The sequence below is a fragment of the Rhincodon typus genome, chromosome 22, assembly GCF_021869965.1.
Source record: "Rhincodon typus isolate 14 chromosome 22, sRhiTyp1.1, whole genome shotgun sequence".
NCBI classification, from domain to species: domain Eukaryota; kingdom Metazoa; phylum Chordata; class Chondrichthyes; order Orectolobiformes; family Rhincodontidae; genus Rhincodon; species Rhincodon typus.
This window is the reverse complement of record NC_063353.1, coordinates 15,707,075-15,722,933: the sequence shown is the minus strand read 5'-3', so window position 1 is coordinate 15,722,933 and position 15,859 is coordinate 15,707,075. Positions and strand designations below refer to the sequence as shown.

Below are 15,859 nucleotides of genomic sequence, written 5' to 3'. Positions count from 1 at the left end.
AAATATGAGAGAAAATGAAGTTCACAACTCTTTGATTCAATTCCAAAATATTTTTTATTGCCTTTATGAATGAAAGGTAAATAAGATTCCTCTCATATGTATTTATGGAAATAAATGGAGTGACATGTTGGCTCAGTGGTTAGCACTGCTGCCTCACAGCACCAAGAGCCCGTGTTCAATTCCACCCTCGGGTGACTGTCTGTGTGGAGTTTGCACATTCTCCCTGTGTCTGTGAGGGGTTCCTCCAGGTGTTCCGGTTTCACACAGTCCAAAGATGTACAGGCTTGATGGATTGGCCATGCTAATTTGCCCATAGTATTCAGGGATATGTAGATTAGGTGGGGTACAGGGGGATGTGTCTGGAGGGATGCTCTGAGGGTCGGTGTGGACATGTTTGGCCGAAGGGCCTGTTTCCACACTGTCGGGATTTTATGAAATGTATAAGAAAAAAAGTCTTCATTTCGAATCCATTACTGGAGAAGAGAGAGGTCAATCATCTCAATTATCAAAATAATTTTACTAAAGCTGAGAGAACTGATCATGTTCAAAGTTTATTGAACAGATTCTAAGATTTCATTCAGCACTTGATGAACTGGAAGTAGACACTGGTGTAGTGGTGTATACTGTTGTTGAAATAGTTTCTTCCAAAAGGAAAACAGGTGCTGTTTAAAAAATTCTAAATTGAAGAAAATTTGAAATGTGGACACGTCTTTCTGTGGTGTAATATTCTCTGGCTGTATAGGAACACTCTAATCATCTTCAACAGAATACCACAGGTATTTTTATGTCCAGCAGAGGGTATAGACAAAGGTTACACCTAACCTCTCATCTAACAGGTAACACCCATTCCCAGTATTGTCATTTCTCGGGCAAACATTTAAGGTCTGATTCAATTTATCGCACAAGACTCTGGTGTGGGATTTGATCATAATCCCTTCTGAACTGAGAATGTGGTCTCAAACCAACAGTGTAAACATTTCCTGACCAGGAGTTTGTTACACTCTTGCTTCAAATTACTTTCCCATGTTAATGAAAAAGGATGACCTCACTTACCAGGTGTGGAACTGGCTGTAGAACTAGCTGTTGTCGTTGTCTCTGTTGTTGTGGTCGTTTCTTTTAAAGCAAAATAAATGCCGTCACAATTAATACAAACAACTTGAATCAGGACAGCAGTGAATGAATTTCAACAGCATTCAGCAGGGGATACACAAATGAAGAGAGAATATGTTATGAAGTTTATAAACTATTCCCACTAATGCATAATCACCTAATACCCTGCAATTTCACAATTTGTTTAAACCATCCACACTATTCACAAACTCTTCATCAAACAAGTATCATTGTGAATGTTTCAGACACTGGTCAGATCATCATTTATGGTCTCACACTCTTGTGACACTTAGAATACAGAGGGTGCATTGAAAAGTTGAAGGAGATGCAATGCAGAATACAATGCCATCCGTTAGAGATTGGATATTTCTCTTAGTTATTCTTGGATATTTCTCTTAGTTATTCTTTAGCTGGCCACCTAGTCTCCCATCTGGAGAAAGATCACATGCATCATGATGCTCAATGCAAAATTCAACCACAATCATCACTTTAGCTCAAACTATTCTTGCCAAGCAGTTAAAAATATGCTTAATTTCATTTCAACATGTAATTACCCTTTGAAGATAAATTCCTTTCATTCAGCCAGAGAGCATGATTCAATGCTTTAAATTGTGAGCTCTAAGTTGGCAATTCAAAATAAGGCATAATCAAGAAGTACCAGACCACAGACTTGTGAGTCATGTTATATCTCATTGCGTAGGTAGAGAGTTGCAGCTTGAACACAAAATTAGCTAAGCAATGGGATGCAGTGAGCAATGGTCAATGGTTACTTTTTGGGAGTGGTGGGAGATTTCTGGTGCGGTCAGTATTGGGACCCTTGCTTTTCATGATATAAATTAATCATGAAGATCTTGGTGTACAGAGGAGAATTTCAAAGTGTGTGGTGATATAAACATCAGAAGCATTGTAAACTGAGGAGAACTGCAAAGGAAATAGGCAAGTTGATGGAGTGGGTCGAAAGGTGGCAGTTATACTTTAATGTGAATGAACGTGACACATTTTCATAGGAATAACATGGATAGACAATGGAAAATAAGAAATAAATAACATTCATAAGAGGGTGCAGTAGTAGAGGAAGCTGCACATGTAGGTGCATAGATCATTAACGATGGCAGGACAGATGGATAGAGCAATTAATGAAGCACACGTTGACCTTGGCTGTATTAAAACGGCCATTAATAGAAAAGCAAGGAGGATATGCTGAACTTACACAAGGCACTTAATAAAATTTATCTGGAGTTTGGTGTATGTTTCTGGGCATTTCATTAAAGGAGAGATGTAAATGCATAGGAGAGCAGACTGTAGACATTTCTAAGAATGGTTGCTTAGGCGAAAAACTGCATCCCAGTTGGATAGATTGGACAGATAAGGCCATATACTTGGGAATAAGAATGATAACAGGAGATCTGAAATGCATGCCTTGAAGTGTAGTGAAGCCTTGATCAAATTCAGGCATTCAAAACAGTATTAAATGATTATTTGAACAGAAACATAATGGAATGGTACGGGGAGATTGTTTTACATTTGTTTTTGAAATAATTCAGAATGAGATTTGTCAACACTGAGGCTAATAACCTATAGCCTTGAACATGATTTGAAATGTTTCTAGAAGAGCAGAGAAGTAAACTGCCACTGATAAGGAGTTCAAGCATTATATCCAAGGCTTTATGATTGTATGTCACTCACCTGTTGTGGAAGCTGTGGTAAAGCCAAGTGTGGTTGGAGATACTGTTGTCATTGTTCCTTTTGGAAAAAAAAAAGGTGATATTCAAAACCACAAACATTAATTTGATTCCTAAAGATGCTTTAACGGACATTCACCAAAAACCAAACTAACACAGATTGAGATGAAACGAGGACAGAAGTTTAGATCACATAAGATTCTTCAAAAAGAATTGTGCCACATGCGAAGCCAATGTGACTGATACACTTTCACAGTGAGGTTGCTGAAGATCAAAAACCATTCTATTTAATGAACTTGGTAATGTGTGTTCAATGCAGTTATCACTCACCAGTTGTGGAACTGGCAGTTGTCTCAGTTGTGGTGCCTGGCACTGTTGTTGTAGTTGATTCTTCTGAAGGACGAAAAAAAGCATTAACAATCAAACAGCCAATTCCACATGGGATGGAATTGAGAGGGGAGATAGACTCGACAAGTATTCCATCATAGAAATGGACAGTACAAACAGATAATACTAAAACTATTATAATGACTTGGGACCTGATATGAGCCAAAGCACATTGCAGAAAGGAAATTACGTTTGAGGTGTGGTCACAGTTGGGGAATAGGAATGATGTCCATCAATTTCAGGACAATACATAAAGCTGTACAAAAATCTATTCTTAGAAATATTGGCTCAAGCCCATCTTCAATATAATACCACAGTCATTTTCCAGTTCACCAGAGAGTACAGACAATGTTCAGCTTTGCGTCTGATTCAACAGTCAACACTTCAGTCCCTTTGTTGACCTTCCTCAGTTGAACATCTTAAAAATCTGACTAGATTTAATGCACAAGGCTCTGGAGGGGGGGTTTTGATCCCAACATTTCCTGAATTGAGAATATAGCTCTTGAGCTAAGACTGACAAAGGGTTTTCCCTGACAACAGGTTTATTACACTTTTGCTATGCATTTCTTTCTCTTATTTAATGATGTAAGAAATCACTCACCAGTTGAGGAACTGGCAGTAGACCTAAATGTAGTGGTTATCTCTGTTGTTGTACTTGTTTCTTCAGAAGAAAAACAAATGCAATCACAATCAATACACAAAACCTGAATCAAAACAGTGCTAAAAGAGTTTCAATAGCATTCAGCAGGGAATACACAAATGAAGAGAAAATTTGCAAGAGACATTATTCCCACTGATGCTCAAGCAGACAATATCCCATTATATTGTTACTTGTGTAAACCATCTGCACCTTTCATCAGCTCTCCATCAAATGAATGTCATTGTGATAGATTGAGACACTGATTCCCATTACCATTTATGATTCATAACGGAATAGATATTAGTTGTACAATAGCTGATCTCCTGGTCTCCAATCTGGAGACAGTTGTCACATAACAAGATACTTCATGTAAATTCAATTATGATTATCACCTAACTCAATGCATAGGTGCCAAGTGGTTAAATGTTCTGCAAAATTTAGCTACATGATCTAGTTACCCTTTGGAAATATGTTGCATTCACTTAAACAGGAAAAATTGTATTCAAGAACATGTAACTTGGCAAATGTGAGTTCTAATTTGGCAATTCAAAATGAGGTATAACAAAAAAGTAAAGTGCCATATCACAAACTTGTCAGAAAAGCCCAGGCGCATGGAATAAACGGAGCAGTTGCAACATGGATATAGATTTCGCTGAGCAATGAGCAACAGAGATCGATGGTCAATCAATACTTTTTTTTGTGCTGGAAGGAGGATTGTAGTGAATTAGCAATGATATGGGCATTGGTCCCCTTGCTATTCCTGATATACCTTAGTAGTCTAGATCTCTTTGTGCAGAGTATACTTCTTAATAAAGTGAAGGAGCAGAGGCACCTGGATATATATGTGCATAGATAATTGAAATTAATAGGCCTGGTGAAGAGAGCGGATAATACAATATCCAGTAGCCTGGGCTGTATTGACTGGGGCATGGAGTAAAAGAGCAAGGAGGATATACTGAACTTATGAGACATTTGCTGGATTATTGTGTGTCACTGTTACTTCACAGGACGTATGTGAGCACACTAGAGACAGTAGAGAAGAGGTGTAAAATAATGGTTCCCAAGAATGAGAACTTCAGTTACTGGGAATAGTTTGGAGAGGTTTGGAACATTCACCTCAGAGAGAAGGCTAAGTGGAGATTCAATAGAAGTTTTGAAAATCATGAGTATAATGGGATCTTTTGCACCTACTTGAGAAGATAGATGGCACCTTTGTTTAATTTCATTCAAAATTCAGGACCTCTGACAGTCCCATAGCACCTTATTGTGGTGGAAATTTGTTTTCAGGTCCTGTTTCTTAAACTATACAAAATAATATTGTATTTGCCAACTGTCACATTGCTTTATAAGTATGGTTTTCTCTTTACCAGTGCTTTTTATTGTTGAAGAAAATGTTGTTGTCAGCGATATAATTGCAGTTGAAGTGGATGATACAGTTGTGGTTGTAAATCCTGTTGTGATAAACATACCTCAAATATCTCTGCAGTTCTATTCTAAACATGACATTTTTCAGTACTGTTACTCAGTTCCCAGATGCACAAAACAAGAGTGCACTTTTATTTAAAGCTCACAGTAGGTACTATGTAAATATGGAAATACTAGGTAGATGAGGAATACAATTGACACTGGAGTATTTCATGTTGGAATTGAGTGACACTTGAGTGAGGTTAAGGGAATGTGGGCAGAGCAGGAGTAAGTTTTACAACTGAAAACGGCCCAGTAAAGATGTGACTGTATGTAGGTGGATGCAATTCTGAATATTTCATCACTTGATATCCTCTCTTCAATTGTCATACCCTCATGCTCCCCATTTGGGCATTTAACATGTCTGTTCTCATGCAGCAAGCCTTCTGCATCAATTGGAAAGAAAATAGATTGTTCATTACCCCATTGCATTATTCTTTACTGTCACTCAAATCACCTTATCTTTTGCAGCTACAACAAATTTGTAAGAAATTGGAAAAGGCTTGAAATATTTTTTTAACACTACTTGTTATTATGAAAATGCTAAATAGAAGTAGAAGAACAGATAGTAAGAGTTTCAATAAAAAGTTTAAAAATGGAAACAGGTAGCAAAGTGATTGTTGATCCTATAGAAAATAATAATAGAAATTATGGAGATGGCAATTGACCTGAAGAGGTATTTTCCATTATTCTTCACTATTGAGGATTCAAGTAATATCCCAGAATGAGCTGTCAAACAGGACAGGAGATAGGAACTCTAGAAAATAATGATCAGTGGGGAAATGTGACTGAGCAAATTTTTGGAGTTATAAGTTGACGGTGCCCTTGATGCTGATGGACTTCATCTTTGGATCTTAAAAGAAGTTGATTGTGAAATAATTGATATGTAGATTTAGGTTTCCAACATTCTCTAAATTCTGAAAGGTTTCACTACAATAAAAAATAGTGTTGTAATGTCTTTGATCAAAAAATTAGGGAGACAGAAAGCGAGAAACTAGAGTGTGCCCCAATGAAAAATCACTGAGCCTCATGGCTCACTGGACTCCAATTATTGACTTTAGACTCAAACCAAACCTCCTATCCACTGGAATAATATCTACTCATTTGAGCAAGTGAACGTTATTTAATTATTTGCAACAGAATGTATTTTTACTCTGAGTTTGAACTGTAGGCCATAAGCCTTTAAACATTAAATAGACTACAGCAGTTGCTAATATTAATACTGGGGAATTAAGAGGACAAGCACTGTCCTGCAACCAAACAGAAATAGACATTTTACATGCATTGAGTTAACAACTGAAGGCTGAGATGAAAAGTTACTTACGCTTGCAATGCGTGACTCCATTGGTACACATACTATAAATGAAACAAATAAAGTATTACAACAAGGTACAAGTGTAAAATGCTTCACAGAATTTTGAACAACACGGACTGATTAGGGATAGTCAATATGGCTTTGTGCGTGGGAAATCATGTCTTACTAAATTGATTGAGATTTTTTGAAGAAGTGATGAAGAGGATTGTTGAAGGAAGAACGGTGGATGTTGTCCATATGGACTTCAGTAAGGCACTTGACAAGGTTCCTCATGGTTGACTGGTTAACAATGTTAGATCACATGGAATACAGGGAGAACTAGCTATTTGGATACAGAACCGGCTTGAAGGCAGAAGACAGAGTGTGGTGGGGCAGGGTTGGATTTTGGACTGGAGGCCTATGACCAGCGAGCGGTGTGCGCAAGGATTGGTGCTAGGTTCACTGTTTTTTGTCATTTATATAAATTATTTGAATGTGAATATCAGAGGTATGGTTAGTAAGTTTGCAGATGATACCAAAACTGGTGGTGTAATGGTCAGTGGAGAAGGTTAACTCAGACTAAAACAGGACCTTGATCAGATGGACCAATGGGCCGAGGAGTGGCAGATAGAGTTTAATTTAGATAAATGTGAAGTGCTACATTTTAAAAAGGCAAATCAGGGCAGGACTTATACACTTAATGGCAAGGTCCTGGGGATTGTTGCTGAATGATGAGACCTTGGAGTGCAGGTTCATAGTTCCTTGAAAGTGGAGTTGCAGGTAGATACAGTAGTGAAGGAGGAGTTTGGTACACTTGCCTTTTTTGGTCAGTGGATTCAATAATAGGAGTTGGGAGGTTATCTCCTGTGGGACAGGACATTGGTTAGCCCACTTTTAGAATACTGCATTCAATTCTGGTTTCCGTGCTGTAGCAAAGATGTTGTGAAACTTGAAAACATGCTGAAAAGATTTACAAGGATGTTGCCAGGGCTGGAGGGATGGAGCTGTTGGGAGAGGCTAAATAGGCTGGGAAAACTTTCCCTAGAGCATCAGAGGCTGAAGAGTGACCTTATAGAGGTTTACAAAATCATGAAGGTCATGGATAGGGAGAATGGCAAAGGTCTTTTCCCCAGGGTAGGAGAATTCAAAACCTAGAGGGCATAGGTTCAAGGTGAGAGGGGAAAAGTTTAAAATGGACATAAGGAGCAATATTTTCATGCAGAGGGTGGTGTGTGTATGGAATGAGCTGCCAAGGAGTTGGTGGAGGCCAGTACAATTACAACATTTAAAAGGCATCTGGATGGGCATATAAATAGGAAAGGTTTAGAGGGATATCGGCCAAATGCTGGCAAATGGGACTAGATTATCTGGTCAGCATGGATGAGTTGGACCAAAGGGTCTGTTTCTGTGCAGTACATCTCTATGATTATTATTCTATAACAAATAGGTATAAAGCAGGAAGGCAAAAAGGAAAAATAATTGCAGCCTCTGTATTCACAAGTAGAGGTGGAGGTCATTGGGAGGCTTCTAAATGCAAGGAACAGGGTAACAAGGGAGCATTGCTAAAAGATGGATCTTCTAATGAAACGTTCGTATGGATTGACAGATAAGATGCTAAAGGTGGAGGGAACAAGGAACAACAGGAAGAATCAGAAAACAAGCAAAAGTGTAACAAAAGTATAAATCACAGAAATAAGTATGAGGAGATTATTGTGAATTTGAAAGACAGAGTAAAGGTAGTAACATTGATTTCATAGTCAACAACAAGTTATTAGTTCAGTTGGGAGAGCATTGTAAAAATGTATTTTGTATTTAATTATCAAAATATCCATTTTATAATCTATAGTCTCAATTTTAAATTCACAAAATTGATTTTCTATGATTAAAGTGGTTCACAATATGAAATATCCTTGTACAATTAATCAAAATCTGTGCTGTCCTAACCAAGGCACAGGATAAGGGTGTACATCAGGGCCCAATAACGAGGAGTCAGGGCTCTAAGGTGCCCAATATGCTCAAGTCATGGGTGAGATCCCTGTACTCGGGAGCCAGGGCCTGGGGCAGCACCAAGATCCATGATTTGTGTCTCTGTTCCTGATGTCACTTACAAATATTACTGAAATTGAGTTGATCTGGTTGTTGTTGAATGAAAGATGTCCCCTGGAATGATTGTTAACTTATTAAGGATGGTTCTTTACAAAATTTCCATGTGAATGATTTAACAATTAAAGGATGTAAAGATCCTGATGCTTTCCAATTATGATTTAGCTTTTAGAATGAGAATAGTGATCAAGTCAAGTAACTGTGTGGAAACTGTACCATTTCTCACAGTCATTCCATGTTATTTCACCGGGTTGAAGGATTCTTCCATCGTAATAACAAGTACACTGAGGTAGTGTAACACACTTCATTGTATTTTCGTCCAAATAAGGAGCACTCTCTGGGCATTTGGCATAACAACCTAAAACAGTGAAAAGTAAAATCAACATGAAGATAAACAGAAAATCTGTGAATGCTGGACATCTTGATTAAAAGCAGAAAATGAACAAAGCATCAGTCAGACACCAAAATATTTCTGTGTTTTCCAGTTACAAAACACACTCAGATTGTTGAGTGGTTTCCAGTATGCACTGAAAGACAAATCAGGTAATCACTAGAGCTGGGATGTATGATTTCTCAATTTCTGCTTCTCGTATGGAATGGGATTGCAAAAAGCAAACAAAAAAACTCTGCATTTATGGTACACTGTTATCTAGAAGCTGCAATGTTTAACCTTCATTAAAGGTACAAATTTAATTGGGGAAACGTAATTAACCAACTAATATGGCAACAAAAATCACAGTCTACAATCACAGCATGAAAATACATTTTTTAAAAAGTCTTAGAAATATGGTTTAATGCAAAATCAAATATGATAGGAATACAACCTTCAAGATTTGCAGATAACTTCTTTGCAATGGAATGGTCTGAGCAGGTTTTTGTTCTCAATGTTCCACATGGGTGATAATGCCAACTGCATTCACCAGGAGCATTATAATAGTCACAATACACAGCTGTAATGTGAAAGAGAAACAATTAAAATTTGATCATTAGTCATTTACGTAGTTTCTAAATCAAACACAATTTGAATCATCAATGCAAAATACAAACTGGCTTGAATTTTAAGAAGGAGGAAGTTCATTTCTCCAACTTAGCCAAAATTGTGCTGGAGCTCCACATTCTGGAAATCTCGTCTTCTCACTGGCTGGCTGAAGGTTGTAGTTTGCACAGCTCTGGATAATGGAGGAAGCTGCACATATAAATGCACAATTGCCTTTAAACGGATCCAAATTTCACTTGGTGGATGCTCAAAACACCAGTTGTGCCCCTTACACTTTTCACGTAAAAGTTTGAATTTACTCATGCTCTTTGGAGAGGCAGGTTACCCTTTTAGATGGGTCCAAGGGCACCTTTGAGAATGTTAGAGTGCCCTTTGGGAGAAGTTAAGTTGAGGATTGTTGAAAGTAAATGTGAATGTTTGCAAAAATGTGGGTAAACTCTCAAGGCATTTAAATCTCCTGACCTTTAAAGTTAATACAAAACATTTTCCAATTTAAAACAAAATCAGTTCTCACATTTTATAATGTTTATTAACATAAACCTAAGGGCTCACATTTTGATTATTTGTAACAAGGAAAACAGAAATATAAACTTACGACACAGGTCTGGGGTTCTCCAGTGAATACAAACATCAACTTTGTTACAAGCTTCCGCATACACTGCTACTGCGGTACAGAAGCCCAGATATCTTCCCTCCATATCACAAGCGCAAGCTTCTTCGACACATGCATCATAGTATGGGGTTGGGTCAACCTGATAAAGTACCACAGGATCAGAAATCACTGGAGCTTTTTGTAAGAGTTTCATATCTCTTTATAATTGTTGATCATCTAACCTTTTTATGGCAAGCTTGAAAGACTGCGCCCTTAATTATGTTGCATCTCTTCTGAGCCCAAGATAAACAATATGGATTCCTGTCACAAGGGAATGTTTGGTTCACTGTATTGGAGCAGGACTGTGATGTTTTCCAACTGTTCCCAAACTCCACAGGACTGGTCACCACATAATTCCACTTTGTCGTCAAATCGTCTTCAATGTCATCATTGAAATTTCCACAGAGGCCACAAACTTTGTTCTTAAGTGCACAAAAAAAAATTAAAGCAATAATTACTATTATAAAACTGTAATATATGTTCCGTTATACTTTTCAAGGTAACGCAAGTAATAATAACCTCAAATTAAATTTGCATCTTGCCTCTCTGCTTCCAAGTATGTAATTCAGTTCTGAATGCAAAGCATTTACTCTAAATATATTTCAATAATATTCTTTGGTGATGTTGAACAATACAGTTTCAGTCTACAACGGCTCTGTTTTACATTCTCACTTTGTTGTTCCCATCATCTTAGTCTTAAGGCCAGTGCTTCAAGCTTTGTGTTTGATCTAGCTGTTTCCCACCTTAGCCTCCAGCTGCACCCTGGGTCACCCACCTGCAGTCTTAAAGCCTCAGTTTCCTGCCACTCACACCCATTCCATCAAACACATTTCTCAATCATCAACATCATGTTAAAACATGTTATCCTCAACCTCTCAGCCAGTTCTATTTTGTATGCATTCTGCTTGCTTTTCTGTTGAATAATTTAACTCCTCATTCATATATTGTCCAGCTGGCACATTTTAGTCTCTACATTTCTATGTTTCTCCACATCTAAATGGATAAATATTCCCCAGCTGTTTCCTCTAACAGAATCTCCGGAAATATCTCCATCTTTCCTCCATAGTATTTTCACTGTGGTTCTGTAACTTTTGATAAACATGCACATAAGCCATCTTGTCATAGAAGTTTATCAAGTCCCACAGTTAATTCCAGTTTCTTATTATGTTTTCTCTATTGATGAACAAATGTGAGGGAATACTATGAATTTCCACATTGTACTTACCTTCCACGTTGCATCCAGTGTGATTGACAATCTTGTACGTTTGTCCCATATCACGGTGATCCCATTTGAAAATCTCAGGACTAAATAGAGTCCAACAGTGTGAAGTGTGTAGAGATTATCTGTGCACTGGGTTTTCCCAAGGGACACTTCAGTTACTCCATTCCCACTCAAGAGAATTAGTTCTCTATCCTATAAAAAAATCAGGAATTTTTATGACGTAATCATTTTAAATTAGCTCATGCACTAAAATATCCAATAGGTGCATTGTAAATTATAAATCAAAACACACACCTCAAATAAAATCCTGATATTCCGTGAACAAGTCACTCCATTTTCACAGCAGGGAACACTCTCTGTCAGTATTTGGAATGTACCGATTGCTCGTTGACATTGATCCTAAAATAAAATTGACTTGTGTGAAATTGTGCATTGGAACCTTGGCATGTAATCTGGGATGAATGCCAACTGAACAATTCAAATGCAATTTTTAACTTGTTAATGAAATATAAACATTCATGACGGCATCTGATCCTTATCTGTCTAATTATAGCCAGAGAAGCATGTACCACACTTTCTCTTCCTGCTCCTATGCTCCCCAATCTCTCCCACATCGAGGAGCCAGCCTTAGCTCCTCCATTTTCTCATCTACAAGTTGACTCAACATTGCTTTCATTCAAAAACACGGTGACTGGGAATTAATGAGACCTGCGACCGCAGGAATGAGGCTGAGGATGTGGTGGGAGGGAGATGGCAGGAGAATTAATGATGTACCTGCTTTCAATTGCTCATGTCAGAAAATCTATTGGGAAATTAGTGTGAGGAGAGGTTGTTGCAGAGATCTCACCCATTTATGACTGGATATCAATTAGGCTGGTTAATGAGCCACTTAAACCCAATTATGCCTCCTTCTTCTAGCAGTTAATCGTGGCTCAGATTTTCCTCTGTGCTTGTCTCCATTTAAATTGTATGGGTTTTTCCAATGAATCAGCCAATGGATTGCTCCAGTTTTCCAACCAGTTGAGTGAACCCTTGACACTGAAACTAAATATGTTCCACTCTTAGTTACCACACTAATACTGACGACAACCAGCTTTAATTCCCCATCAACTCTCTTGAACACTCCGTTGTTTTTAAATTCTTCGACTGCTTATCTGATATTCAGTATTGGATAAGCAAAAACTTCTTTCAGTTAACTATTCAGAAATAAAAACATTTCCTTTTTTTCTCTGCTCCCTAACCATTGACTCCTTCCCTCTCTGTGGCAAAGATCTGAGGTTCAATCATGCTTTTCTCAAACCTATTTCAGAATACACTCAAAAGCATTCCTGTAGATACAAATGCAGTCACATATAATAGATGTGCGTAACAGATACAACAAATTATGAGATAGTAGGAACTGCCGATGCTGGAGAATCTGAGAGCTGGATGAACACAGCAGGCCAAGCAGCATCAGAGGAGCAGGAAAGCTGTTGTTTCGGGTCTGGACCCCTCTTCAGAAAAAAATAACAAATTGTCTTCCTTTTTGGCTCCCTTCTCTACCCCTATACAACAGCCATTTATTATACATCATTGAACATTTATGAGGCTACTGCCATCATAATATTTTTGACTTACTTTCAAATTGCATCAAGGTAATTAAACAATTGCTGCGTTTGCCAGTGAGCGCTAACTACATAGCACATTTTTGCTAACCTTGGGATGTGGGTTTCAATGATATGGCCAACATTTATTGCCTACCTGCCCTTGAGAAATTGATATGATACTACCCTCATGAATAGCTGAAGTCCATGCTTTTGTAAGCCCACCCTTTGTTGTTAGGGAGTTATTAACTTTCCACATTCACATCCAACATTTTCTAAACAATTCTATAGGTGGTACAACTGAAGAATCATCAAAAAAGCACTATAATTACCTCGACAATGACATATTCACAGTTCCCATCATAGCTGTATCTTTCTCCATCAAAGGTTATATAGTGACCATCTCCGTAAACTAGGCAGGTCTTTGGACATGAGTAATCAGTACATGTCCATAAACCACCTTTGCATGTGCTGCAATATAAAATGTACAGATTAATATTGTTATATAGTCATAGAGTTGTACAGCACAGACACAGACCCTTCGGTCCAACTCATCCATGCCGATTAGATATCCTAAATTAGTCTGGACCCATTTAGCCCATATCCCTCCAAACCCTTCCTATTCACATACCCATCCAAATGTCTTTTAAATGTAATTGTACCAGCCTCCACCACTGCCTCTGGCAGCTCATTCCATACACACACCATCCTCTGTGTGAAAAAGGTTCCGCTTAGGTCTCTTTTATATCTTTCCCCTCTCACCTTAAACCTGTGCTCTTTAGTGTTGGACTCCCCTACCCTGTGAAAAAGACCTTGGCTAATCACCCTATCCATGCCTCTCATGGTTTTATAAACTTCTATATGGTCATCCCTCAGCCTCCAATGTTCCAGGGAAAATAACCCCAGCCTATTTTAGTTTCTCCCAATAGCTCATAACCTCCAAACCTGGCAACATCCTTGTTAATATTTTCTGCACACTTTCAAGTTTCACAACTTCTTTCCTACAGCAGGGAGACCAGAACTAAAAGCAATATTCCAAAAATGGCCTAACCAATGTCCTGCACAGCTGCAATATGACATTCCAATACATATACTCAATGCACTGACCATAAAGGCAACTGTACCAATTGCCTTCTTCACCACCCTGTCTACCTGTGACTCCACTTTCAAGGCGCTATGAATCTACACTCCAAGGTCTCTGTGTTCGGCAATACTCCCCAGGACCCTGCCCTGATTTGCCTTACCAAAATGCAACACCTCACATTTATCTAAATTAAATTCCATCTGCGCCTCCTTGGCCCATTGTCTCATCTGAGATTGCCTTCTTCACTGTCCACTACACCACCAATTTTAGTATCATCTGCAAACTTACTAACCATTCCTCGTATGTTCACATCCAAATTATTTATTTCTTCAATTTTGTATAGTTAGTTTCATATTGTTTTGTTGTATTAGATTGTAATATCTATACAAGCTCACCAGTCATTGCAGTCACTTTTGATTGTTTCTCCTGAACTGAAGATTTCACCACCATATGAACAAGGACACTTTTCTGGTAAAATGCAATTTCCACTGTAATCTTCCACCAAGCCTTCGGGACACACACAGCCAGGGACACAAGGATTTGGCTTTATAAAAGAGAATACACAATGTCTCAATTGGCAGTGTTGGTCATTGCATATGTACAGGATGTATGGATTAATCATCATGAAGGTGAAATATTATGTCATATTTCCATCATTTATCGTGCAAAAAAAAAACAGTCAGTGTTTGCGTAAGATCTTTTGCTCTTTGTGTTACAAATTTCATTGAAAGTCCAGCGAGTATTAAACACATTGCTACAGCATCTAGAATTGATCATTTCATATATTATATGGTTAATCCTGTTAAAAATAATTGCCTTGAGGCATTGTTCAACCCATTGGCCTATAAATTAAGACATAGAAAAACCAAGGTATAAGTTTAGGGTCACTTACGCACGGTGTGTTTAACGTCTGACACGTCTTTCTACATACTGAAGTCGTCTGACAGTCCGAAAATATTTTTGATCCACAATCTAAAGAAAAGAACAGCAGCACATGTTACAGAAATTATTACTCCATAGATTGATTTTAATTTTAAATGTTGTCTCTCAATTGTTTTAACAGAGACTGGTAACAATTAAATTATTTACCATCTTGTACAGATGGGCTGTCTACACCAGGGCAGGAAGGAACTCCATTGACACAGAAACTGAGAGAAGAATCACACTTGGTTATTTTAATGCTTTTGCTCGTAACATTTGATACAAATTGTGCCGAGCAAAATAAAAATACTTACCACTGAGCTCCATTAACATTAATAGGCTGGTCTTTTTGCACAATGAAACTACCAAAATAACATGGGCATTCTGATCTGCTCACACATGCTCCTTTCTCATTCATGTACTTTCCCTCGGGACAGCCACATCCATCTACTGGTACATCCTGAACCTCACAGGTGATATCAGGTCTTGACAGGAATCTGCACGTACGGTTACAGGCTGTCATACCATACTGGAAAACCTGAGTACTTGGGCAGGTTACACCTGAGAAAAACAGGAAGGGTTCCACATCAGCCAATTTATTTCAGCCTCAAGTCCTGTATGCAGAATACTCAAAAATATATTGTTAATTAAGCAAAATATATTTATAAATGAGAAAATGCAATTTTTTGTCACAACCACAGATTTATTTTTTAAAAGCAT

At 38.0% G+C, this 15,859-nt stretch overlaps 1 protein-coding gene across 1 annotated transcript in view; it reads right to left on the bottom strand.

The window, feature by feature from the left end:
• Positions 1-573: 573 nt before the first annotated feature.
• LOC109937974 (mucin-19-like) overlaps positions 574-15,859 on the bottom strand; it is a 35,910-nt gene continuing 20,624 nt past the window's right edge. The window contains exons 18-34 of the mRNA XM_048610577.1: positions 15,454-15,700; positions 15,308-15,366; positions 15,111-15,190; positions 14,614-14,762; positions 13,467-13,605; positions 11,846-11,950; positions 11,555-11,743; positions 10,512-10,751; positions 10,273-10,429; positions 9,505-9,630; positions 8,897-9,038; positions 6,608-6,639; positions 3,781-3,840; positions 3,123-3,185; positions 2,797-2,853; positions 1,054-1,113; positions 574-641 (exon numbers count right to left, since the gene is read on the bottom strand). Of these exons, the coding sequence (XP_048466534.1) occupies positions 574-641; positions 1,054-1,113; positions 2,797-2,853; positions 3,123-3,185; positions 3,781-3,840; positions 6,608-6,639; positions 8,897-9,038; positions 9,505-9,630; positions 10,273-10,429; positions 10,512-10,751; positions 11,555-11,743; positions 11,846-11,950; positions 13,467-13,605; positions 14,614-14,762; positions 15,111-15,190; positions 15,308-15,366; positions 15,454-15,700 (1,973 nt within the window). The remainder of the gene's footprint in view (positions 642-1,053; positions 1,114-2,796; positions 2,854-3,122; positions 3,186-3,780; positions 3,841-6,607; positions 6,640-8,896; positions 9,039-9,504; positions 9,631-10,272; positions 10,430-10,511; positions 10,752-11,554; positions 11,744-11,845; positions 11,951-13,466; positions 13,606-14,613; positions 14,763-15,110; positions 15,191-15,307; positions 15,367-15,453; positions 15,701-15,859) is intronic.